This window comes from Pituophis catenifer, unplaced genomic scaffold (genome assembly GCF_029215685.1).
Source record: "Pituophis catenifer annectens isolate HBS135680 unplaced genomic scaffold, rPitCat1.0.hap2 SCAF_2, whole genome shotgun sequence".
Lineage (NCBI taxonomy): Eukaryota > Metazoa > Chordata > Lepidosauria > Squamata > Colubridae > Pituophis > Pituophis catenifer.
The window spans coordinates 99,601,825-99,624,877 of record NW_027256882.1 but is presented as its reverse complement, the minus strand read 5'-3'; the positions used below and the strand labels follow the sequence as shown (position 1 = coordinate 99,624,877).

The 23,053-nt window shown below is 36.6% G+C and overlaps 1 protein-coding gene across 1 annotated transcript in view; it reads right to left on the bottom strand.

Annotated features, from left to right (window-relative positions):
- The window catches only part of COL23A1 (collagen type XXIII alpha 1 chain), a 285,667-nt gene that overhangs the window by 64,543 nt on the left and 198,071 nt on the right, over positions 1 to 23,053 (bottom strand). Inside the window, exon 5 of the mRNA XM_070937268.1 lies at positions 22,720 to 22,746. Coding sequence (XP_070793369.1) covers positions 22,720 to 22,746 — 27 coding nt within the window. The remainder of the gene's footprint in view (positions 1 to 22,719; positions 22,747 to 23,053) is intronic.

Sequence of the window (23,053 nt, the reverse complement as noted above, 5' to 3'; positions counted from 1 at the left end):
CAATGCAACCATCATAAATATCAGTCAGTTGCCATGCATCTGAATTTTGATCACATGACCATTGGGATGCTGCAATGATCATAAGTGTCACTTTTTTCAGTGATGTTATAACTTTGAAGGGTCATTAAATGAACTGTTATAAGTTGAGAACTACCTGTAAAATTCTGTGAATGGAATTTCTCTGAGAAGGGAAGGATGAAGACAAATATATTGAAATGAAACATAATACATTTCATATTTATAATCAAGTATTTCATGACTGAGGAGACCCAAGCTGGAAACTGGGACACTGTGAATTCTGGTTCTGTTTTAGTACAAAACCGCTTGGGTGACTTGGGTCAGTCACTCTCTCTCAACCACAGAAAAAAGGCAATGACAAACCATCTCTAAAATGTTGCCAAGAAAACTGCAGGACTAATCTGGGCAGTTGTCATTGACTCAAAGGAATACTAATGCTAATACAGATCTGCCTGTCCCAGGTTGTTGGAAAGGACTCAATAGATGGGATTTAAAAAATGCCAAACCCTGTCTAACTACCTGGCTGGCTGTGCAACAACAATAGCAATACAGCTAAAGAACTGGCAGCTGTGATTTTATGTTGTATACAGCAATAAAAGAAAGTAACATAACCGGTTCAGGTTGAGGAGTTTTTTTCTCAGGTTAAATTATTTTGGTTCTGTTCTCCATTATTTTCTCTTAAACTCCAGTCAGAAGCTGGAACAGTGGTTGTCTATCAGCTCAACAGCTGGCTGATACACTCTCCTTATGGATTGTTTTCCATGTGTTAAAGGCACTGCCAGTTGATATACTTTATATCATTGCAAAGAACAGCTAATTTATAGGAACACTAAAACAGATGAGCTCTCCCTTGAAAGGAGTCCAAATACTCACTTTTGATACCAAATAATGTTTGAACATCAATCTAAAAATTGGAGAGGAGTCTATAGTACCCCAGGAGAATTCATTGCTGCTAATGATTTCACTTTTTTTCTAAGAAGGCAATCAATCTTTTCATTCACGTGGAAGGGGAAAAATATTTCAAATAAACTACCTTGAATGTTTGTGAAACAAATAATGAGTTTCTCAATAGCAGGGTCTATGTGTTGAGAGCTACCACAGGACAGCATCCTGTGGTGCTGGAGAGAACATGCAAATTTTGAACTGATGCCTGGACATAGAATGGAGGAATGCCAGCAAACTGAGATGAAACATGGGAAGAGGGAGAGTCAAAGTGTGGATAAAGGAACTGTTACATTTCTGTAGATGGATTGGTTGAAGTGGGCAGGCTTTGTTTGGATTCAGTGTTTTCATTGGAGGCCCAATTATCTTAAAACTACAAGGATAAATGCCCTCACATGGAAAAGTTGTACTTATATGCAAAATTACCCAAAGAAGTGGAGGGGAAAGAACAAATGCTAAACAAGCCAATCAAAAAAAGTGGCCCTTGGCTATAGAATTCTTAAAATCAGCAAAGAAATGAATTAAATTCTTTAATTACACATCAGTTGAAGCATGTAAAATATACAGCTGTTCCAAACATTAATAGATTTTATTTGTGAAACCTGAATAGTAAAGCAGATGCTTTTGCTTCTTATTTGTAGCAAATGACCTCTGCCACTGCTGGACAACCATTCCTTTATAATTGTCTACCTTAATGCTCGCCAGGGATTCTCCTGAATTAAAAGGGAATGATTCTACTCATATTGACAATGCATTATTTTTTTGGAACATGTTTTCGGAGTGTTGCCTTAAGAACAGATGATTATAGTGTTATTGCAGAAATGTGTGAGGCAAAACCTTGAAAAATGTCAAGGAGACATACCTCTTTGCAGGTTGGGGAAATAGGTGGCCATCCCAGTTGTTGCTGAACAAATATAAGCATATTGGGAGATGCAATTTAGCATCCTCTGGAAGGACATAAATCCTTTATTTCTGCCTATTATTTTAAAACATCAATGTACATCTACTAGGTCTGAAGTTCTGCTAGGCTGAATCTCAAAATCATAGTTTATGGGCTTCATGAGACTCTCCAGGTCATTGTATGCAGCTTGAGCCTAGATGACACACACAGGAGAGCATTGATCAGAAGCACGATGGCAGTTTACCAATCTCAGTGCTCCTCCACACTTCAGAAGATAGCACAGCTCAATGATTACTAGGGCATCCACACAGCAGATGCCCTCCTATCTCCACATTAAAGAACAAGGCAACCCTGTTTCTGCTTCTTGGCAAGGACAGATTTCCACCCTCCTACCTGCCAGGACCCTAGTTCACCAGGGTTTGTGGAGATGCAGCCATCACTGCTGCTTCCTGCTTCTTCCCTTCTTTTCCTAAAGACACTTTTCTTACATCCCAACTAATGGTTGTAAAGTGCAAGGAGACCCTAAATAGCACCAGCCTCACTTCTGTTGCTTTGATATCACTACAAACTGTATTGTACGAGCCGTGGTAGCGCAGTGGTTAGAGTGCAGTACTGCAGGCTACTTCTATGATCACCGACTGCCAGCAGTTTGGCAGTTCGAATCTCACCAGGCTCAAGGTTGACTCAGCCTTCTACCCTTCCAAGGTGGGTAAAATGAGGACCCAGATTGTTGGGGCCAATATGCTGATTCTGTAAACTGCTTAGAGAGGGCTGTAAAAGCACCGTGTGCTATATAAGTCTAAGTGCTATTGCTATTGCTATAGGGGCCAGATTATAAAAGTCCTAGCAAATTCCTTCACTCACCCAAATTAGAGAAGCAGGATTTACTTGAGGTGCATGTTGCTGTCGGCAGGAGGACAGAGTTGGGCAGTTGGGGCAGTGGCTGAATCTCAGTCTCTAAACAAACCCTGGCAATCTTGGCCAGGAGCAGAGCGTGCCTCTCAGCACAGTTAAGGGCAGAATGGTGGCCCTCCCAAGTGCAGGAACCCTGAACTCCTGGCAGAGCTTCTGCCAGCTGCCTTGAAGTCAAGGCGAGAAAGCTGCCATGTTCTGCGCAAAATTCTTTTTCAGGGGTCTTCTACATCTTTTAGGAGCCCCACCCTAAAGGGGGTGGTTTATATAGTGCTGGTTTATTTCCTTCCTGGCACTGTTGATTCCCTTGAACATCCCAAAGGACTAATCCCAGTTTGTATCCTGACTAACTACCTTCCATGGTAAGAACCCTATGAGTTTGAGGAGAATTAGGCTTAAGTCTTAACTTGATTTTGAAACCTCAAACCCTTATGCCCGCCCCTAATAATTAGCAATATTTTTCTGGGTTGTGACAGGATGTATTTATTTAATCAATTTTTAGCCTGCTTCCCATTATATTTGGATATTGTCTATAAATCTCTTCTGAGTGGATGAAACACGCCAAATGGAAGAGAAAGCAAGATTTTTTCTTCTTCAAGAACCGGCAATATCACTTTGGGGGGCAGAATTGGAAATCATTTTCAAGCATATTTGCTTCTTCTGGAAGGATTAAATCCTGGCACATTTCAAATGATCAATTAAGAGTTTTATATTTCTGTAAAAGAGACCGCAGGATTACTTTCAGATTGCACAATTCTGTTAATATAGCATTACCATAAAATAGAATTAGCTCCTCTAGTTGTTTCCTGTCTGGTCTACCTAGTAAGGCTGATAGGTTCAAACAGTATACTCATCTATAATATAGCTTTTTTTTTTTTTGGTGGGTTGTATAAACTGAGCTACCATGCTTTAGATAGAATAGTTTAGGTTTACTGTGTTCCGTTTATCTAGCCAACCATGATTAATTCAATTAACCAGATAAATAAACCATTGCTTAGCAGTGACTCTCCAGGCTTTAGACCACAGGTGTCAAACTCATGACATCACATCATCATGTGAAATTTTGTGACTTTTCCCCATTTGCTAAACCAGAGGTGGGCGTCGCCAGCGCATGATGCATCTGGCCCGTGGGCCATGAGTTTGACACCCATAGTTTTCTAATGCCTTTATTAAACAAAAACTGAAAAAAATATACTAAAGTCAAAAATGAAAAGAATACCCCTGAGGAGTATTATATCTCATGATGCTTCCATTGCATGAGTGATAAAATTAAGACTATAGTGCTCAATTTAGGTAGAGCCCTAGTCAGCAAATGGTATCAAATTAGATTATGTGGGCAAAGGGGCACTAATAGAGCACTAATGAACTTTTGTCTCTCCAGTGTTCATACTGCCTGATTTATACCCAAAGATGGGGCTAACTGGGGCAATTAATGTTCATGCCCAGCCAAAAGTTAAATAAAACAAACAAGGGTGGAAAAGATGGAGCACAGCTTCTGGAAGTCTTTGCAACCATTTCTACTCTGCTTCAGATGGTGGGGGCGCTTATGAACGGCATGGTTGACAGCATTTCAAGCTGCTACCAGCAATATCCTCCCAAGTGATGGACTCAGGGAAATTGTGATGATTTTTGAAAAAGGTGTCCACTGCCTTCAACATAGCAATAGGCTACATGTGGTTTACAGGTATTGTAAAACCACAGTCTCCTTGCAGTCTCCTTGCAGTCTCCACAGCACTGCTAACAATGAGAGATACTTGAACAACGTCCATTCAAGGTTTTAGGCCAACATTTATGTTTCCTAGTGATAATATATAGGAATTCTTTTAACTGAAAATATAGTGATTGAATCTGGGGCCTTCTACAAGGTCAACGGGCATTTTGAAATAATTTATTGCCTATTTCTTCCACTCCTTCGTCTGCACCTTAAAAAATACAGCAAATTTATTACAAACTTCATTTCTTGCTGATCTACTTGCTTCTCAAAATGGATTTGAGAATTTCCTGGATGTTGGAAATGGGACCCACCGACCAAAAGTTCAGGTATCTTGCCTCTCCTTTTGCTCACAGTATGTTTTATAGCTACTATTAAAAGCTTTTTGCTTTCATTGCTTTTATGGTGGTTTGATTTTGTACCTCACTGCTGTGAGCCACCCAGAGTTCTGTCTCTTAAGCTGAGAGGCCGTGTAAGTCTTTTAAATAAATAAAGGGTAATCTAGATGTTATACTATTATATTTTTTCTATAAATAATTTGAACCATTAAATGCAACATTATGGAAACATCCTGCTGACTTTATAGATTAGCTGAAAAAGTCTCCTTCTACAATCTGTTTTTCATTTTATTCTTTTTTCTACCAGATGCAGCTCTAGCATAAGCATCAGAAACTATCCCTGTTTTAGTTTTTTTTTCTATGCTCCTTTAATAGTATCCTATGGTTCCAATTTTATGAGATTTAATGCCCTCAAAAAAGTTGATCCAAAACTGGGCAGCATTAAAATTAAAATTAACAAGCCAGTGTCTTCCAAGAAGCCATAAATCAAGGTCAACATAGGCATGTAAGGAATGAAACACAGTGCAGCTTGTACTCTAGGCCTCAGGAATTGATTACTCTTTATTGCCCCATTAACTTAAATAGCCTTCTTGCAGAGTAAAAATGCCATCTTCTATAAAGGCAAGGCTAACTGTACCTACATCAGTGAATTCAAAATAGAGACTGGTAATGCTGGTTCTTCTCTCTACTCTTCTGCAACAGATGCTGCTGAGAAGAAGCGGAAATAAATATTGAGGGGAGGGAGGCAGGCTTATATAAGGCCAATTAACATATCTTTTTCATTTTGGAAATTTGCTTGGCACATCTAACTTCTTCATTTTCCCCATCCCAGATACTTTTACAAATCTTATACCCAATGGTGAAATCCAATTTCTTTTTACTACCGGTTCTGTGGGTGTGGTGTGGTGTGTCTTGGTGGGCATGGCAGAGGAAGGATACTGCAAAATCTCCATTCCCATCCCATTCTGAGGCCAGCCAGAGGTGGTATTTGCCGGTTCTCCTAACTACTCAACATTTCCGCTACCTGTCAGAACCTGCTGGATTTTACCCCTGCTTATACCTAATTACAGTTGTGACACACGAGGTCAGGCAAAAATGTTCTACGGATGATGATGATGTTCAGCTCAAAGGAGATAATTATCAACATTCCTCACCTGGTGTCATCCAGACTGTTGGACTTCAATTCTCTAAATCCCCCAGTCAACAAAGTAACATTCTCACTACGTAAGAAGGATGGAGGGGAAGGAATAGAGGTTAGACAAATTTCTGGGACAAAATATACTTCTCTTATTGCCAGCTATGGGTTGGCATTATACAAAGGAAGAACAAGGCATCTGGGGTGAAACAACAGAATACAAGCTTCCAGCTTGCTGGTCTGTTGCCAGCCACATGCAATGTTTTTTTCAGAGGTTTTGAAATTGGAAGGAGATTTCATTGCCCTGTTAAATACTCTTTATCTTCTAGCTCTTCTGTAATTATAACCAGTAATTGGGCATAAGGGATCTATAAGCAGAATGAAGCGGCATGCTGTGGTCTAGTGGAACATCTGGGGTTCATCCCTTCATTCCGCTATATTTACAGCTGAAGTATCTTCTACTTCCAAAAGTTGAAGGAAGTAATAATGAGATGCTGGTTTTTTGTATGTTTGGGATTCAAAGAAAGTTATAGACACTGCCACAACATCAGTTTCCATTATCATAACAGTATCAGTTGTCATTTGACCTCTAGAAGCAGAATACCCTAACTCATTCACACAATTATACTTCATAATGGATAGCATGCACCCTATGAAAACTTCCATAAAAAGAATGGAGTGAGAAATAATATTTGGCAACTCCCTCTTCCTCTGTAGCTTTGCCATTCTTTGACAAAATCTTTCTATATAACATTAAGAGAAATAACTTTGGAACAATATAGGAGGGAAAAATCTCTTAAAGTGATGCCATTCCCTGCTCCACAGACATTATGTCCTTTTAAGCGAAGACATACCATTCAGCATTCTAAAGGAGTGATTGTTATAATTTACATCAAAAAACCTCCAAATATATTAGGCAGGCTCTCAGTGAATTCATTGTACTTCAGTTGTATTTAATGGGTGCAGCATTAACTATTAAATTTATTGACAGCAGATAGTTATTAAAATTATTTATTATGATTTTATTTAAATAACTATTGCTTAATCTTAAAAGTATTAAATTGGTAAATTAATTATTTATTTGATTTTACCTCAATACATTTTTTGGATAGACTTTTTACAGGTTACTTTTTGTGTCTAGAACACAGATAGAAAATAGATGGCAGTAAATAGTAGGGACTATCTTATTTAAATTTGAAATCAATTACAAGATTAATTAACCTAAGGCAGAAAGACAAGAGATGTAAATACTCCCCTAAAGTCTGGGGGGGGGAAGGGAAATAAGATTATACAATTTTTGCTAGAAAACCTGATACCTCATACTGCAATAATTTAGACTGTGCACACTTGTGTGCAGTCAATGATCTGGGATTTTATGGGCCAATTATAAGTAAAACAGGAGAGAAATAGATTGATGAATGTATTGTACCAAATTTAATGAGCTAAAAACTTGCATAAAAAATAGCAAAGAAAAAATAGCAAAATTATAAATAGGCAGAAACTGCTAGATTCTAATATAATTTTATTTAAAAAGAAAGTGATATAATAAGCAATATCATTCTGAAAGACCACAGTACAGAACAATTATTAAATGTTCATTTGAAAAGGATCCAGATAAGTTTACAATAAGAAAAAATTCAGATTACCTGTTCAGTGTACTGCTATAATAAGTAATATACTTATATAAATCAGGGAATACTATTAATGACTTAAAGAGCTACTAAATCTGCTACTAACATACTGTAAATTCTACATTGGTCCCATGAGACTTATTGGTACTTATAAAGCAAAGCAAAAATGAGAATAACACTGATTAATTCAAAGAACTGTTATTGATTGCCATGCTCCAGGTAACAATAAGGAGATGTGCAATTTTCACCAATTTTCTGTCCTTTAATTCTCACAATCATTTCCCACTATGTATAGAAAAGTCCTCAACTATCTGAGAGATTTCCATAAAACACAGGGATTATAAAGGCAAGGGAAAAATAAACATTGCTTTTCTTCCTATGCTCCAGGGGAAAATGTCTCGATTATTCCATGATACGTAGATTCTGCATTTAATTTATAATATTATTCTGTTATAAAGAGGGAACTAGTGGAGGCAAGGTGCAAGAATGCATTAGAAAAACAGTTATTCCACAGGAATTTTTTTATCAGTAGTTATATTAACCAGATGCATTTTAATAGTGTCACTGAGTTATTCATTCTTTTATCATACTTGAATCTATCATATGATAAATGTTTCTCAAGTTAATGTTTTAAGATACTTCTTAATTCAACTTTTATAGTGTAAGATACATAAAACAATGCATTTAGATAGAACATCAGGAGTTAATTTGGAATGCAAAGATTTTGATAGCTTGTTGTTATAATTTTTATAATATTTTTATTGGATTGATAAATAAGTTACTGTGTTTCCCTGAAAATAATACCGTCTTATATTTGTTTGAACCCCGAAATAAGCGCTTGGCCTTATTTCCGGGGAGGTCTTATTTTGGGGCATGTGGTGCAAGATGAGGTTCCTCTTGCCATCTTACCTGATTTCCAGCTCTGTCTGCCTAACATTAACCAGAGGAAATGGCAGGGATCGGCTGTGCATGCGTTTAAATATTTTCGGGGAGGGCTTATTTTCAGGGGGGTTATGGTTAATATGGGTAAGTCTGCATTACTATTAATCTTCTCACCGTTCCTATCACCCATCTCCTCCTACTTATGACTGTATGACTGTAACCTTGTTGCTGGTATCCTTAAGATTTGGGTTTGTGGATAAGGCTAGAAAGTGGGAGGTCATGAGTTCTATTCCTACCTTAGGCATGAAGCCAGCTGGATAAACTTGGGCTAATCACTCTTCCTCTTCCTAGGCAAGAAAACTGCAGGGACTCACCTAGAGAGTCACTAGGAGTCAAAACTGACTTAAAGGCAACAACACCACACACCCAAACTGAACAAAAAAGAAAAAAAGATTCTGGCAACACATGGTATAGTTCTCTAGAACTGTGCTAGAAACAAACGAAAAGCGGCAAAGACCTTATCATCTCTCTAAATAAGTTTGTATTTGCACCTACCCCTACCCCATTGCCTTCAGGAATTCAGCAGAATGGAACTACGTGCTGCCTGCAGATCTGGATGTTGCCATCCTTCAGTGCAATTCATTGGTGTCCCAAAGGTGCTTTTTCAAAAAGCAACTAGACTTTGGTTTTTTGCTTGAAGATGTTTTGCTTCTCATTCAAGAAGCTTCTTCAATACTTCAGCTGAAGAAACTGAAGAAGCTTCTTGGATGAGAAGCAAAATGTCTTCAAGCAAAAAAACAAAGTTCAGTTGCCTTTTGAAAAAGCACCTTTGGGACAACCATGACCTGGATGACTGAGAATCCCCATAGAAATTCATTGAAAGTTTTCACTTCTGCTTTACATATCTATGGTTGGTGTTCTGAATGTAGGTACAGATCAGTATACAAAGGAAGTGGGAATAATTTATCTTTTCAAGAGAACCATAATCCTAAAAAATGGAACAGAGAAAGATGATTATTTACATAGCCTACAAAAACACTAGAGGGTGCCTCTGAGCTTAGGAAAAAAGTCTACTGAATAAAATTTGAAACAAAATAGAAGGAAATAAATCTAGTACTATAAATGCCCCCCCCAAAGACCATTACTTAAAATGTGCATATGGCTGTGTATATATATATATATATATATATATATAAATAGGATTTTTATGTTGAAAACAAAGCAAGCCTCTAAACATTAATTCAGTGCTAGGGCCTGCAGATGTCTTCCAAATATAGAGTTCAATTCTGTCAGTCTTACTCTTGCTGACTGGTACTTCATTACTCAAATAACTCAATCCAGATCAACGAGGTTGCTTCAAGATGGTAAAAGGTTAAGGTTAAATGAGGCTATCAAGTTTTAGTCTCATCTAACCCCTTCTGCCCTTACAGCAGTTCAAAGAGAGAAAATAGCATTCAAAGTGCAAAAATAAAAAAATAAAAAAATAAAACTGTACTAACATCACATGACTCTTTTTTTTTATTGAAAAAGTTTTCAAATACAAATTTTCCCCCCATTTTTCTCCCCCCTCCTCCCTAACCTCCCCTCACCACCCATCCCCCCCTGTGACTTCTTCACAACAAAAACCTAATTCATAACAGGTTATATAATATTTTACCATCCCCTTACTCCCTCCTCTAAATACTGACCCTTACTTGCTAATAATATTATTAATATTATTACTTCCCCCTTTTACCATACATTTCAAAAAAAAAAACATTCTACTATAACATTATATGATAACTTCTAATTTAGCATAATATTATTATAACTCCCAATTTAGCAATAATCTGCCCTTTTTCTCCTCCCCATACTTATATCTGTATATTATTACAACATTTCAAAACAACCTTCCACTTTAAAACTATATAATAAATCCTACTTTAATATTTAATCTTTTGTGTATATTAATATAACATTTCAAAGCAGCCTTCCCCATAAATCCTAATTTAATATTTATTCAACTCTATCCATTTTCTCCACTCCCCTAAATATATCACTTAAACATCCCTTTTCTTAAACTAAACAATCAGTAAACTAAGAGTCATCACATGACTCTTGATACATTAATAAAATAAAATTTTATTGGGAAAAAAATCCATCATATGGATTTTTAGAATGAGGAATTTTCCCCTTTTCATCATAGCATCGGAACAATCCATCTTCAATAGGTAAAATATAAATATATATCAGCTTAGTGTAGCTTTGTGATTTCCAAGCTAGAAGAGATGGATTGAAATAAGGGAAGTACAGACAGATCCTATAACTAACTAGAGCTCTGTCTACATACACTAACATAACTAGGCCCATTACTTCATGTGTATTATATTACATGATTAAATAATTAGGAATGAAGCAAAGGTGACAACTTCAAAATATTTTTATGAATAGAATATAATGTCTGTTAAGGCAACCTTTTTGCTATGTCTACACTGCAAATTTCACCAGGAAATTTGAGAGGGAGAGAGAGAGAGTATACAAATTGTTCTGAGTTTCCCAGGAGAAAGCACATTTTATCATTTCCTAAGTTCACCATAATCAGCTTACAATCTATTTTGCTAAAGTTTTGTTTCTGCACAAGCCATTAAAAGTTTATATTGGCCCAGGAATAAGGTGTCTGTTTCTTAAATTAAAAGCTAGGGGGGAGGATATTTTAGCGCACTATTCTAAATGTTGAGCTTTTTATTAGGTACAGAAATAATATACTGGTTAAGTATCATTTTACCTATAGGAACACTTCTGGCAAATGATGCGGAATGCAGTCCTTCTGCCTGAAGTACAAAGCTGTTTTGAGTACTACCTAGGTTTCTTAGGTATCTGATGATCAGAAAATAAGAAATCCTGCCTAGCCTTTAGAGCAGTGTTTCAATATTGAGCACTTGAAGATGTGCAGACTTCAATTCCCAGAATTCCTGAACCAGCCATGGAAGTTGAAGTTCACATATCTTCAGGTGCCCAAGGTTGAGAAACACTTCATTAGAGCAATGGGAGGAGAAAGAAATGCCAATCTGGTATATCCTTCATGCCATCCCCTGCAATAGCATTTCAAGATCCCAGATGTTCCTCTTAAATTTTCTCTATTCATTAAAAGAAAGTAAAAACAATGTTACGTATAACTGAACCCTTGAAACATCAGTGTTTCCCAAACTCAAAAGAATCTCTAAAACCATGGCTGTAAGATAAATCTTAACAATGACTTAATTTTACAAAAATATCAAGATTTTGTAAGAGGAACAAACTTTTGAGGCATCAAAAGAAGTCCTAACCTGGAACAAACAAAAAACCGTTGCTGCTCCTGTTCCTGTTTTTGCTTTTTCAAATACTTCCATTTTGCCTTCCCAAAATAGCTGGGCTATTGAGCTGTAGTAGCCAAGAAAGTAATTACTGTAGGTGCTTGCCAGGGGACAAGGTCAAGTCTACCTGCACATAGCTATCCAGGTATTATTAGTACAGTCAGAAGGGCCATTCCTTGTAGATCAGAGAATGCCAGAGTTGACAGGTGCCAAAGTAATAATCTAATTCACCCCCCTTCTCAGTGCAGGGTCCTCTAGAGCATCTCTGACAGCCCAACCTTTATTGGGAGACTTCGACATGAATTCGCCACTTCATGGGACAACCATTGCCCAACAGTTCATAAACTCAGGAAATTTCTCTGATATTTAACCTGAACTTCTTTCTTTGTACCATTAACCCACTGGTTCATGTCCAGTCCTCAGGAGTAATGAGCAATCTCCCTACTGAGTGACAACTTTTCAGATATTTGAATATAGCTATCATATCTTCCCTTACCTTACCTCAGCCTTACCAGCTAAACATGCCTAGACCCTTCAACTGTTTCTCATCAAACTTTGATCACCTTGATAGCTGTCTTCCAAACTTCCTAGAATTTGTCAGTGTCCTTTTTTGAACTAAGCTACCCAGAATGGATACAGTACTCTAAGCAGGGTCTGATCTAGGTAGAGTAGAGTGGAACAGTTACTGTACTTCCCATGATCTAATCCAACTGGATTTTCTACTGTTTTGCTTTTTTTGTCAAACTTAAATCTAATTGTCACGATTCTTATGACAATGATACTACGATTCCCAATATTTCTAGGTTTTGCACATCTGAAGCACAGATCTTAAAGGACTGGACAAATTTTTAGACACAGAGTCACTGTCTAGATAGTCATCAAACTGTGCATGAATGCCAAAAAACCAGTAAATTAAACTCAAATGTTTTTTTCCTCCAGGGACAGACAGGAGCAAGCAAGGTCGCTAACCTTCTAACCTAATTCTCTATAATTAAAATCCAATCAGACAATCAGGTTAATTAAAAGTATTTCTACAGGATTCATAAACAGAAGGAAAACATTTTAAACTGCTCAATGTTTTGCATGTACCTTGGGAAACAAAACACTTAGTATATTTGACAATCAGCAATGAGGATGGAATAGAGAATGACTTTAACTCTACTTGACAAAAGCTCTGCTCATAAATGTAGTTATAAAAAGAAGCACAGTCGGTTTCTTTTTTCTCTTCCAAGTTGGTTGCTTTTTTTCATTTTCAGCTTTAGATTGAAATGAAACAAAGGTTCCTCTATAAAGGAACCAAAAATAAAATTAAAAAAAGAAAACACTAATTAAAAAGAAAGTTCAATGCAATTAGGAATGGCATTGTTTTTGATGGCTAAAAAAATGCCTTGAATCACAACATGTTGTTGTTGTGTATGACACACCCAACCTAACTGAACTCAAGGACAAAAGTGGGATTGTGCTCTAGCTAGCGAGAGAGTTGGGAGTTCTACAGTGGAAAATGAAAAGAAAAAGCCTAGGCTGTCCATGTCTCTTCATTCCATATGGATCTGTTTAATTTTTCTGGCATTCAAGAAACAGGATAGTCTAGAATTATTTCCACATATCATTTAAGATAGATATTGTCAAACAATTTTTTTTAAAAAAGTTAAATCTTCCATACAAAAAAAAAAAAATCTTCTAAAACGTTTCTCTACAAGAAAAAAAATCCATGAATTGAATTCTCAGTTCATTCTTACAAGGAAGCAAGGAGTTAATGCTGGGAAAAATGTTAAATTTTTTATTGTTGTTATGATTCTTTATATTATAGAATACAACATATATATATCTTACTTAAGAATCACAATTATTTAAGAATCAAAATTTTACTTCAGCAGCATCCTAGTTTCTCTGTGCTGCACAGGAAGTAACTTTAATTAACTAATATTTATTCTCTGGCAAAAAAAATAATAATGGGAAAAATAAGGAAATAAGAGTAGCTCTTTTTTAAAAAAATATTATTATTAAACAGCCATTTTTGGTTAGCGATCATTTCCACTATCTTGAATCGTTCCCAGAGCATTGCTGTGAAACTAAGAGCTGAAGCTAGCAAGAGAGGATAATGTTCAGATCAGACAGAAGTGTTATATAAACATGGAACAGGTGTCTCTGACGCTCAAGGCCTGGAAAAGAACACTCAAAAGTCCACTGGAGTAAAAGGGTAAAAGAGTAAAAGGACAAGACCAACTCTGAAACTGGCATAAATATCTTTATACACACACACACACACACACACACACACACACACACACACACTGCAGTTGCCTGAGATAGATAGATATAGATATAGATGATGTAGATGATATAGATATATAACTGTTTATGAAGCCTCTGCTATTAGCTAGTTATTGAAACTGCAGCTGAATTCCAGGTAAAATCTGATATACAGCAATGGGAAGTTCTACTTTAGATGGCAGACTCCAGGAAAAATGAACTCATAATAGTTTCTTTTTGATTATTACTTTGGGAAGGAAGATTAGTGGTAAGGGATCAAGGATTACATTTGTCATGGCAAGATGGCTCAGTGGCAAAGACACTGAGTTGTCGATCAGAAAGGTCAGCGGTTTGAATCCCTAGTATAGGTCTGCGTGAGCAGGGGGTTGGACTAGATGACCTCAAAGATCCCTTCCAACTCTGTTACTGTTACTATAGTGTTTTTATTGTTTTTTAACTCATGCCTTGAACTGACTTCTGGTTCTAATAGGAGAAAACATATCCAAAAAAATGGATAAAGAACCTGGCTGATGCTCCAAAACAAATCAAAGAACAAAGTAATTTAGAACAACAATAAAGTTTCTGAATTTCTGAAGCCCCTTGTGTTGGGGACAATAAAGCAAATGTATACTGCGATAAATTAGATTGTATTAAGAAAATACTGCATGTAGTATGAATGTGAGTGAAGCTGGTAATCTAGTCTATACCTTTTCTATTTATTTAAAAAATGTTAGGTCTCTGGTTTTCCCTTCACCGATTTTCCTATTATTTTCTCCAACCATTTTTTGATTTTCGCCCAAAATTCCTTCACCGCTGGGCATGTCCACCAAAGGTAGTAATATGAGGTCAGAATCTATTGCTTCATTGGTGATAACCATTGCATATGGAAGACTGAGACTTGGAACAACAACAAAAATATGATAAAGTATATGGATAAATGAAATGAAATGAAAATGTTGTCTATGAAATAAAGAGAACAAATAGGGAGATAATAGATCTGAATAAACTGAACAAGCTTCTTCAATTTTCAAGGAAAAAACAAAGAAGGTCCAGTTACTCAAAACACCTTTGGGACAGCCATGACCTGGATGATTGAGAATCTCCATGGACATTAAGATCTGAATGAAGGTGGCCTGATTAGTCACTAGGGGGCAGGAGATATAAACTGGAAATTGGGAAATGGAAAGATTTAATATATTTTCCTTTTTCTTTCTGGCTCCTGATCTGGATCCCTTCATCCACATTTTCCACCTAAATGTTTTAAATACACAAATACATATATAATTATTAGCTTCATTTAAGGTCACATTCAATTTGGCCCTCAATTACAGGATTCTTTTTATACTATAAAAATAGTACTTAGGATTCTATACTTCACTGCCATTAGAGAAAATGACTTGAATGCCATGTATACTAAATGAGAAGTTCTGCAGCCACCCACTTGAAGGCACAGATGGACATAATTATTTTCCAAAATATTCTTCTGTCCGGCAATCTAGTATCTCCAAGTACTTTGGACTACAGTTCCATCTATGACTTTTGGCCAGGCTGCCTGGGCATACAGGGTTTACAATTCAATGCATCTGGAGGACATCAAGTTGATTATCTTAGCTCATCTTATTGAACTGCTGAAGCCTTAGGCAATGTGAATTGTAAAACAGGGGTGGAGAACCAGCGATCTGCCAGATGTTGTTCAACTGTAATCCCCTATAATCCTCAGTTGGCTGCCTAAGGCTGCTATGAGCTATAATTCAATATTCTTTTGAGGGCTACATGTTCTCCATGTACATGTTTTAAAAATACGAACACACCTTTTCATATCAGCTTGAAACAGGCAGCTAACCTGATTGGATCCAACTGATGCCATCCTTTTATATGAAATTAATTCTTTAGAGGAATTCCTAATGCCGTCTCTACAATCATTGGAACATATTGCTCACAAATACATTTCTTTATACCATCAAACTTTTTTCCTAAGCCTTAAAAGAAGTAAATTAACTGTACCCATATTTCAAAACAATAAATATGCAAATTTAAATGACAAAGCAAAGCAAATAAAATCTCAGAGATCTAAGAACACCAGTTTGACTAAATACAAGGTCATGGCATGCTTTATTAGCAGTTTTCTTACATTATGAGATAGCATATCCTACTACATTGTGCAACCTTCCTTAGAGGAAACAAATGAATAATGGAATTGGGAGGGATATTTAGGATACAGAGCCCAATTTCCTGTTCATTCAGGAATCTAAACTAAAGAATCCTCTAATGACACATTGGACTATCCCTGAACATATTCAGTGAAGGGGAACCTATGTTCTTTTTTGTTTATTGATTTCCAAACATTGCCCTCAATGCTTATTATTTTTCACTTAACGTTCAATTGGCATTATCTTCTTGTAACTTAATTTTACGGTTTTGTATTCTGTGCTTTACAACAACAGGGAACATGTCTTGACGTCTTTTGTATGACACCATTCTAAGTACTTGAAGAGCGCTATCTTATCTTCACTCAGTCTTTTGTTCCTAAGGCTAAAGACTCCGAATTCCTTCAAACTTACACTTATATTAGTTTATTCATCAAAATGTCACAAAATGTCATTGTCAAATGCTTTGCTGAAATGAAAATATTTTACCTGAATAGGATAAGATTCATAAAACTTGTTCTTGAAAAAATCAGTGCTGATTTTTAGTAATTACTACTTGTGGGGAGTCCTTGATTCTGTCTGAGCCTGGTTGTTTGCTTGCAGATGTTTTTGTCACCTACCTAGGTAACATCTTCAGTGCTAGCTCACCACATCATTTTCAAGGAGGCTGATCTCCTTATGATCTACTCAGGAATTTAACTACATGTCAAAGTCTGGTTTGATCCAATGGTCTGGATTTTGTCTTTTCCTGGGTTTGAAGATAAAGTCATTTGCTCTTCTCAAAACATCTGGCACTTCACCCATTACCCACAATTTCTCAAAGAAATTTCATTCAGCCAGTTCATCACCAGCTTAGTGCAGTATCCTAGGAAGCAATAGCTCTGGGAAAGAGGTAAGGAAAGAGTAAGAGAGAGGAAAAGACATTCTATTTAAAAATCTGATAAATAGTTCAGTTTTCCTCTAATTCTTGCAAATATACTTGTATATAGGAATCAAAAAACGCCTCCATGGTTTCTGTCTTTGAGAAACAATTGTTCTGCTAAAAGTAACAAACACACACTCAGCTGTAAAAAGACCAATAATCATGCTATGACACATTCCCTTTTCCTTCTGCAGCATATAACTATTTAATAGGTGTTCTTACTTATTGTTTCCAATAAGTTTCCAATTGGTACAGACTCAGTTTGAAACTCCGGTGTTCACACTCACCAGAGAGCCATGTGGGTCCCACCCTGATGATGTTCTGAAAATCCTTGAAAACCTGGCTGCTCTCCCAGATCATGGGTTAGATTGGAAGTTATTTTCCTTATTGCTATATGTTATTTTATTTTCTGGACAAATACAAATTAGAATAGAATAGAATAGAATAGAATAACAGAGTTGGAAGGGACCTTGGAGGTCTTCTATTCCAACCCCCTGCCCAGGCAGGAAACCCTACACCACTTCAGACAAATGGTTATCCAACATCTTCTTAAAAATTTCCAGTGTTGAAGCATTCACAACTTCTGCAGGCAAGTTGTTCCACTTATTAATTGTTCTAACTGTCAGGAAATTTCTCCTTATTTCTAAGTTGCTTCTCTCCTTGATTAGTTTCCACCCATTGCTTCTTGTTCTACCCTCAGGTGCTTTGGAGAATAGTTTGACTCTCTCTTCTTTGTGGCAGCCCCTGAGATATCGGAACACTGCTATCATGTCTCCCCTAGTCCTTCTTTTCATTAAACTAGACATATCCATTTCCTGCAACCGTTCTTCATATGTTTTAGCCTCCAGTCCCCTAATCATCTTTGTTGCTGTTCTCTGCACTCTTTCTAGAGCCTCAACATCTTTTTACATCATGGCGACCAAAACTCAATTTGCTTGTCACTATTGTCTTCTGTTTTTAAAATGTAAACTGCCTAGAATCCTTTGGAGTTGGGAGGCCTCTATAATATATAAATAATAAGTTAAGATTAGTTGGCTGGACTCATTTTTTTCTAGTCATAATGAGGTGTCCATTCTGTGGCAGCAGTCTACTGTACAGATAACACAGGCTACAGTCCTAGAAACAAAATCTCTCCAGTTGGGATCATCTACTTAATCCACTACTTGCATCATTCGATCCTCCAACCGGAGATTGAAAGGTGTTCTTTCTTGAGCCTCAAAAATCATGGCATCCCTTTGGTTTGCAGTACCATTTGTCCAAACACGGATTCGTAAGAAGGAATAACTATCAATGCTTTAGATAAATCTTGGGTGTTGCTTTCCTGATCTATGTTCCTAGCATTCAGCCAACTATTTATCAACTACCAGAAATTGTCCTTTAATCTTGTTGCAGAGCACAGCCACATCCCCTGTGTAGGAATATATCATCCTATTTCTGTGTCTGTTCTTCCCCTGAAGACTTAGAACTTGCTTCCTCAACAATGGTCAGAAAGAAGTTTCAACGTTTCAGCAGTGCAGAGTATTTTCTACATCAGTTGCTTCTGTTTATTGTTTCCATCACTGGGCTTGCTCCTTTGTTTGATTATCTTCCTGTCAAGACCTTCTGTAGTACCCTCTTTTTGTGATCTGTTAAGTCTTCATCCCCACTCATCAGAAAAGTGTGCCTACTTGTTACTTTAATCTTCTGACATTTTTGCAGATACATGCCAGATATTTTTCAGGTAGAAATATTTTAAATTTGCTTGCCTGCCTTTGGCCTTTTACACAAAAATTTCAATTGAGGATGGCCATATTTCATTATAATTGTCCATATATGTGTTACATCTGTAAGCAATATATTCTGATGCTATTTGAAACTTATGAATGAGGTAGGAATTCAATTATGCCACAAGCATTGTAGGTCAGAACTGCGGGCTAATTTCATTTTCATTCATTTGGTTTCTTAAGCTTTTCTTTCTTATTTGACCCATTCACTCAGACCAGGGGTATCAAACTCAATTTCATTGAGGGCTGCATCAGGGTTGTGTTTGATCTCAGAAGGCTGGGGGGGCCTGTGGGGCATGGCAAGGGCATGGCCATGGCCATGGTGGGTCTGACACAGAACTCATGTCAGGGGCACCTGTGGTGGCCAAGTGCTAAGGCAGGACTTCCCTGAGACCCTCCCTCACTCTCATTATAATCTCCTTATACTATAAACAGAGAAACAGAATGAGCACATGTGGGCAAAAAAGCAGTGGGAGCAAGAGCAACTTTCAATTTCCTGCCAGCTTCCCCACTGAATTTCCCTATGGGAAGCTGGCAGGGAACATTGAAAACTTTGCCTGCCTTCCTTCCTTCCTTCCTTCCTTCCTTCCTTCCTTCCTTCCTTCCTTCCTTCCTTCCTTCCTTCCTTCCTTCCTTCCCTTTCTTCTTTTTCCTTCCCTCTTCATTCTCTTTTCTTCTTCTTTCCATCTTTCCTTCTTTTTCTTCCATGCTCTCTTCCCCTCTTCCTTTCTTTTTCTTTTTCTTTCCTCTTTCCCTTTCTCATTTCCTGACCCTACTTGGATGCTCAAATGCAAAAGGGGAAACATTTCTCCTTTTGTTTTGTTTTTAGTTTGTTTTGATAGCCCTCTGCCAGCAAAAATGCACACATACACCAAGCTCCATTTTCACTAGCAGAGGCACCACGGGCCGGTCCTTTGATGTTTCCAGGTTGGTCCCGCAGGCCAGATCTAAGCACTCCATTGGCCAGATCCAGCCCCCGGGCCTTGAGATGGCATCCCTGACTTAGACCCATTTGTAAATTCCTCTTTGGTCTCTAAATTCTCTTGCTCAGCCTTCTTTCTCTATGGATGCTAGCCTATATGCATTATATATGCACTTTTATTTCATTATCAGTTAGAGTAGAGAAAGCAAAGACTATGATGCTGCTGCTAGACTTTCATTCTCAGATATCCAAGTGGGTCAGTCATCAGTAACTGAGTTTAAACATGCTTGGAATAAACATATGCCCACCATCCAACAAAAATAAAAAACAAAACAAAACTTAGAAGACCGACTCAATGGACCACTATGTCTCTTTCTGCTATTAGTTTTCTTTGTTTCTACCCAACTTGAAGATAACCAAAGGGATTGGTTGGCATCAGGAATTCCTCAGAGGGTATCAGGCCTATTTTTCATCCCAGCATGCCCCAATATGCTGAATGTATAAGCATACATACATGAAAACTCATCTTTTTGAAAATATTTTACCTATTTTGTTCTGTACTTGCCATTTTGGCTGTAACCCTTGCTGAGTCACATCAAAGCACAATTAATATTTTGGGTAGATTATTGTAACATATATGATGATTCGTTTAAGTGATTAACTGCAGACTTCTGGGATCCATAACAAATGTGGTGGTTTAATGCTTTATAAATGTATCTTTTATGTAATATTCCTATATTCAGAAAGCCAAATGCGATTGGACTTATTTGTTGGGACAATTCTTTTAACAAATATTTGTAAAAGTTTCCAAGGGAGATTATTTAAATGGGCAAGTTGCATTACAGACCTCCCTGCCTTTTCTTCCCCTTATTTTCAATATGATGAAATATTATTTTCACTAAAGGGTAACTTTTATTTAATTGGAATTGTCTTCTCTGAAAATACAACTGGAGTAACAAGGGCTATATGAAGAGTGAAGACAATGCTACATGCCCCTATAAGTTATAGGGACTTCTTTTTGACATGCATCTGTTTACATGAGGATCAATGTTAGTTGATATATAAGCAGATTGTAATGATATAATTTGATTGAATTGGGAGCAAGAGTATAAGTAGAACTAAGATAAGAAATGGAATAGAATTATGATCCACTCTCTGTACTATCTTGTAAGCAGTGAGAAGCCAAGGGCTATATCTTTTTGTGCTGCTCCCAAAATGAAATAATTATTCCAATATTACTGATGAGCCTCTGCAAGTTACAGAAAATCTATCAAGCATTTAAAAAATGTGGTCATCTTGGAAAATACCATAATTATTAAATAATTGCCATCCCTTACAAGAAATGCACTAAAGGACTTTTGTCTTTTTGTACAAAAGAAAAAGATGGTAAAAACTTTCAGCCATGCTGGAAGTTAAAGACTTATGTTGAGAGTTTTTCAATTCTGCTTCTAGGCTCCAGTCCAAAATCTCATTTGATATTTGCCAAGAACAATACTTTATTATTTGCTTTCATGCCAAAGAGTAAACTTATGAATGAATGTAATGTACTGTATCAGAAAGCATAAATATGCATTGCTTTCTTACCAAGGTCAGCTTATAAATTTATTATCAAGCAATTTACGTATCAAATTTGGTGCATTCTAGGACTTTTAAGAATTTTGTATTTTATGGAATTGGGACTAAAAATGGGCACTTCTAAAAAAATTGAATCTAAAGTTCTTCTTGTACTGAGTATACAATTCAATATATTTGTGTATTTCTATATTTAAGTCTTTTTACAACAGGAAATTCTCAGTGTTGGTCAACTGATTTGTTTGTTATATTCATTGCACCTTTTTTTGCCTTTGGTAGTAGCTAAACTAAGAGACATCAATAAATCTCTGCTATTTTCACAGCACTAACTGCTTTTTAGTTGTGTTTGACTAAAAGATATCAAAGCGAGGGGGATATAATCCAGCAACAATGGGTCACTTACACTGTTGCTTGTAATACAAAGATTTAAAGAAATGTTATCAGACGTTTGTTTAATCTTATGATTTCCCCACACTCATAATGCCATCTATAGGATGCGAAAAAAGGGAGAAGTAAGCCATTGTTCATCCTTTAAAACAACAACACAATAATGACTATGCATGAAGAAATATAACGCCGTGAAGAAAAGAAAAGGAACATTGTCAGTATGGAAACCCTCTCTCTTTGAAGTGTTATGATGCTACTTATAATATATTTAATTAGATCTGCTCAGAACTAAGTTCTTTGGAATTCATGGACTTTATTACTAAATATATATAATTTGAACTTAAAGCTAATTTGAAAAATCAACCAGTAAAAAACTAAAAATCTCACAACATGATATAGCCAGTGGAGATTCCTATTCTTCTTCATTTATGCCATACCAACATCAAATAAGTGTTCATAACGAATGTTCAATACATTCCATAAATTGAATACATTAGCAACATATGTGCTACCTGAGGAACAAATAACATATTTCAGGATATAAATTATGGAATATGCTAGAAAGCGGCAATGTCAGTAATAATGGTTGAGTAATAGGGAGACTTTAAGGAATACTTTTGTATGGTAGTCAATAAATAGGGTTAATATTCTACTGTAAAGATAGCTTTCAGATGCTGTATTTAGCATGTATTTATTAGACCAACATTACTAGGAATACTATGCATATGGGAACTTTATAAAGTGTAGTGTAAGTACAGTGCTTTGAATAATAATTAAATATCTTGAACTGGTATTAATAAAGTCAGCTAGATTTAAAGGTAGTAAACAGATGTTCAAGTGGGTGAAGTTATATTAGTTTGATACTTTTGAAGGGGCAAATAAAATATAGATAGTGAAAATGGATTAAGCAGGAATAAAAAGTATGCAGGAAAGGTTGCAAAATAAAGTTACCGGGTAACCATCTCGTCCTGACTGCCCCTGTGATATTAAATAAGGAAAACAATAATATCAGTCAGTGGCACTTAACAGCAGCAAGAGTTTACAGTCAATATCAAAATTTAGGAGTTGATCTGGAAGACAAATAAATCTATTAGGTTCCACCCACTAGGAAATCTATATCAGAATAAGAGAAAATAGGAAATCATGGCAGGGGTATCTCCCTTTTAAAATTCTTGTTACAATCCTATGATATAGTTGAAACAGAGAAACAGATATCTGTACAAGACCACAATTTAAGCACTATGCCTCAGCAAACTTCACTCATCCTCTATATATGGCTTTTAAA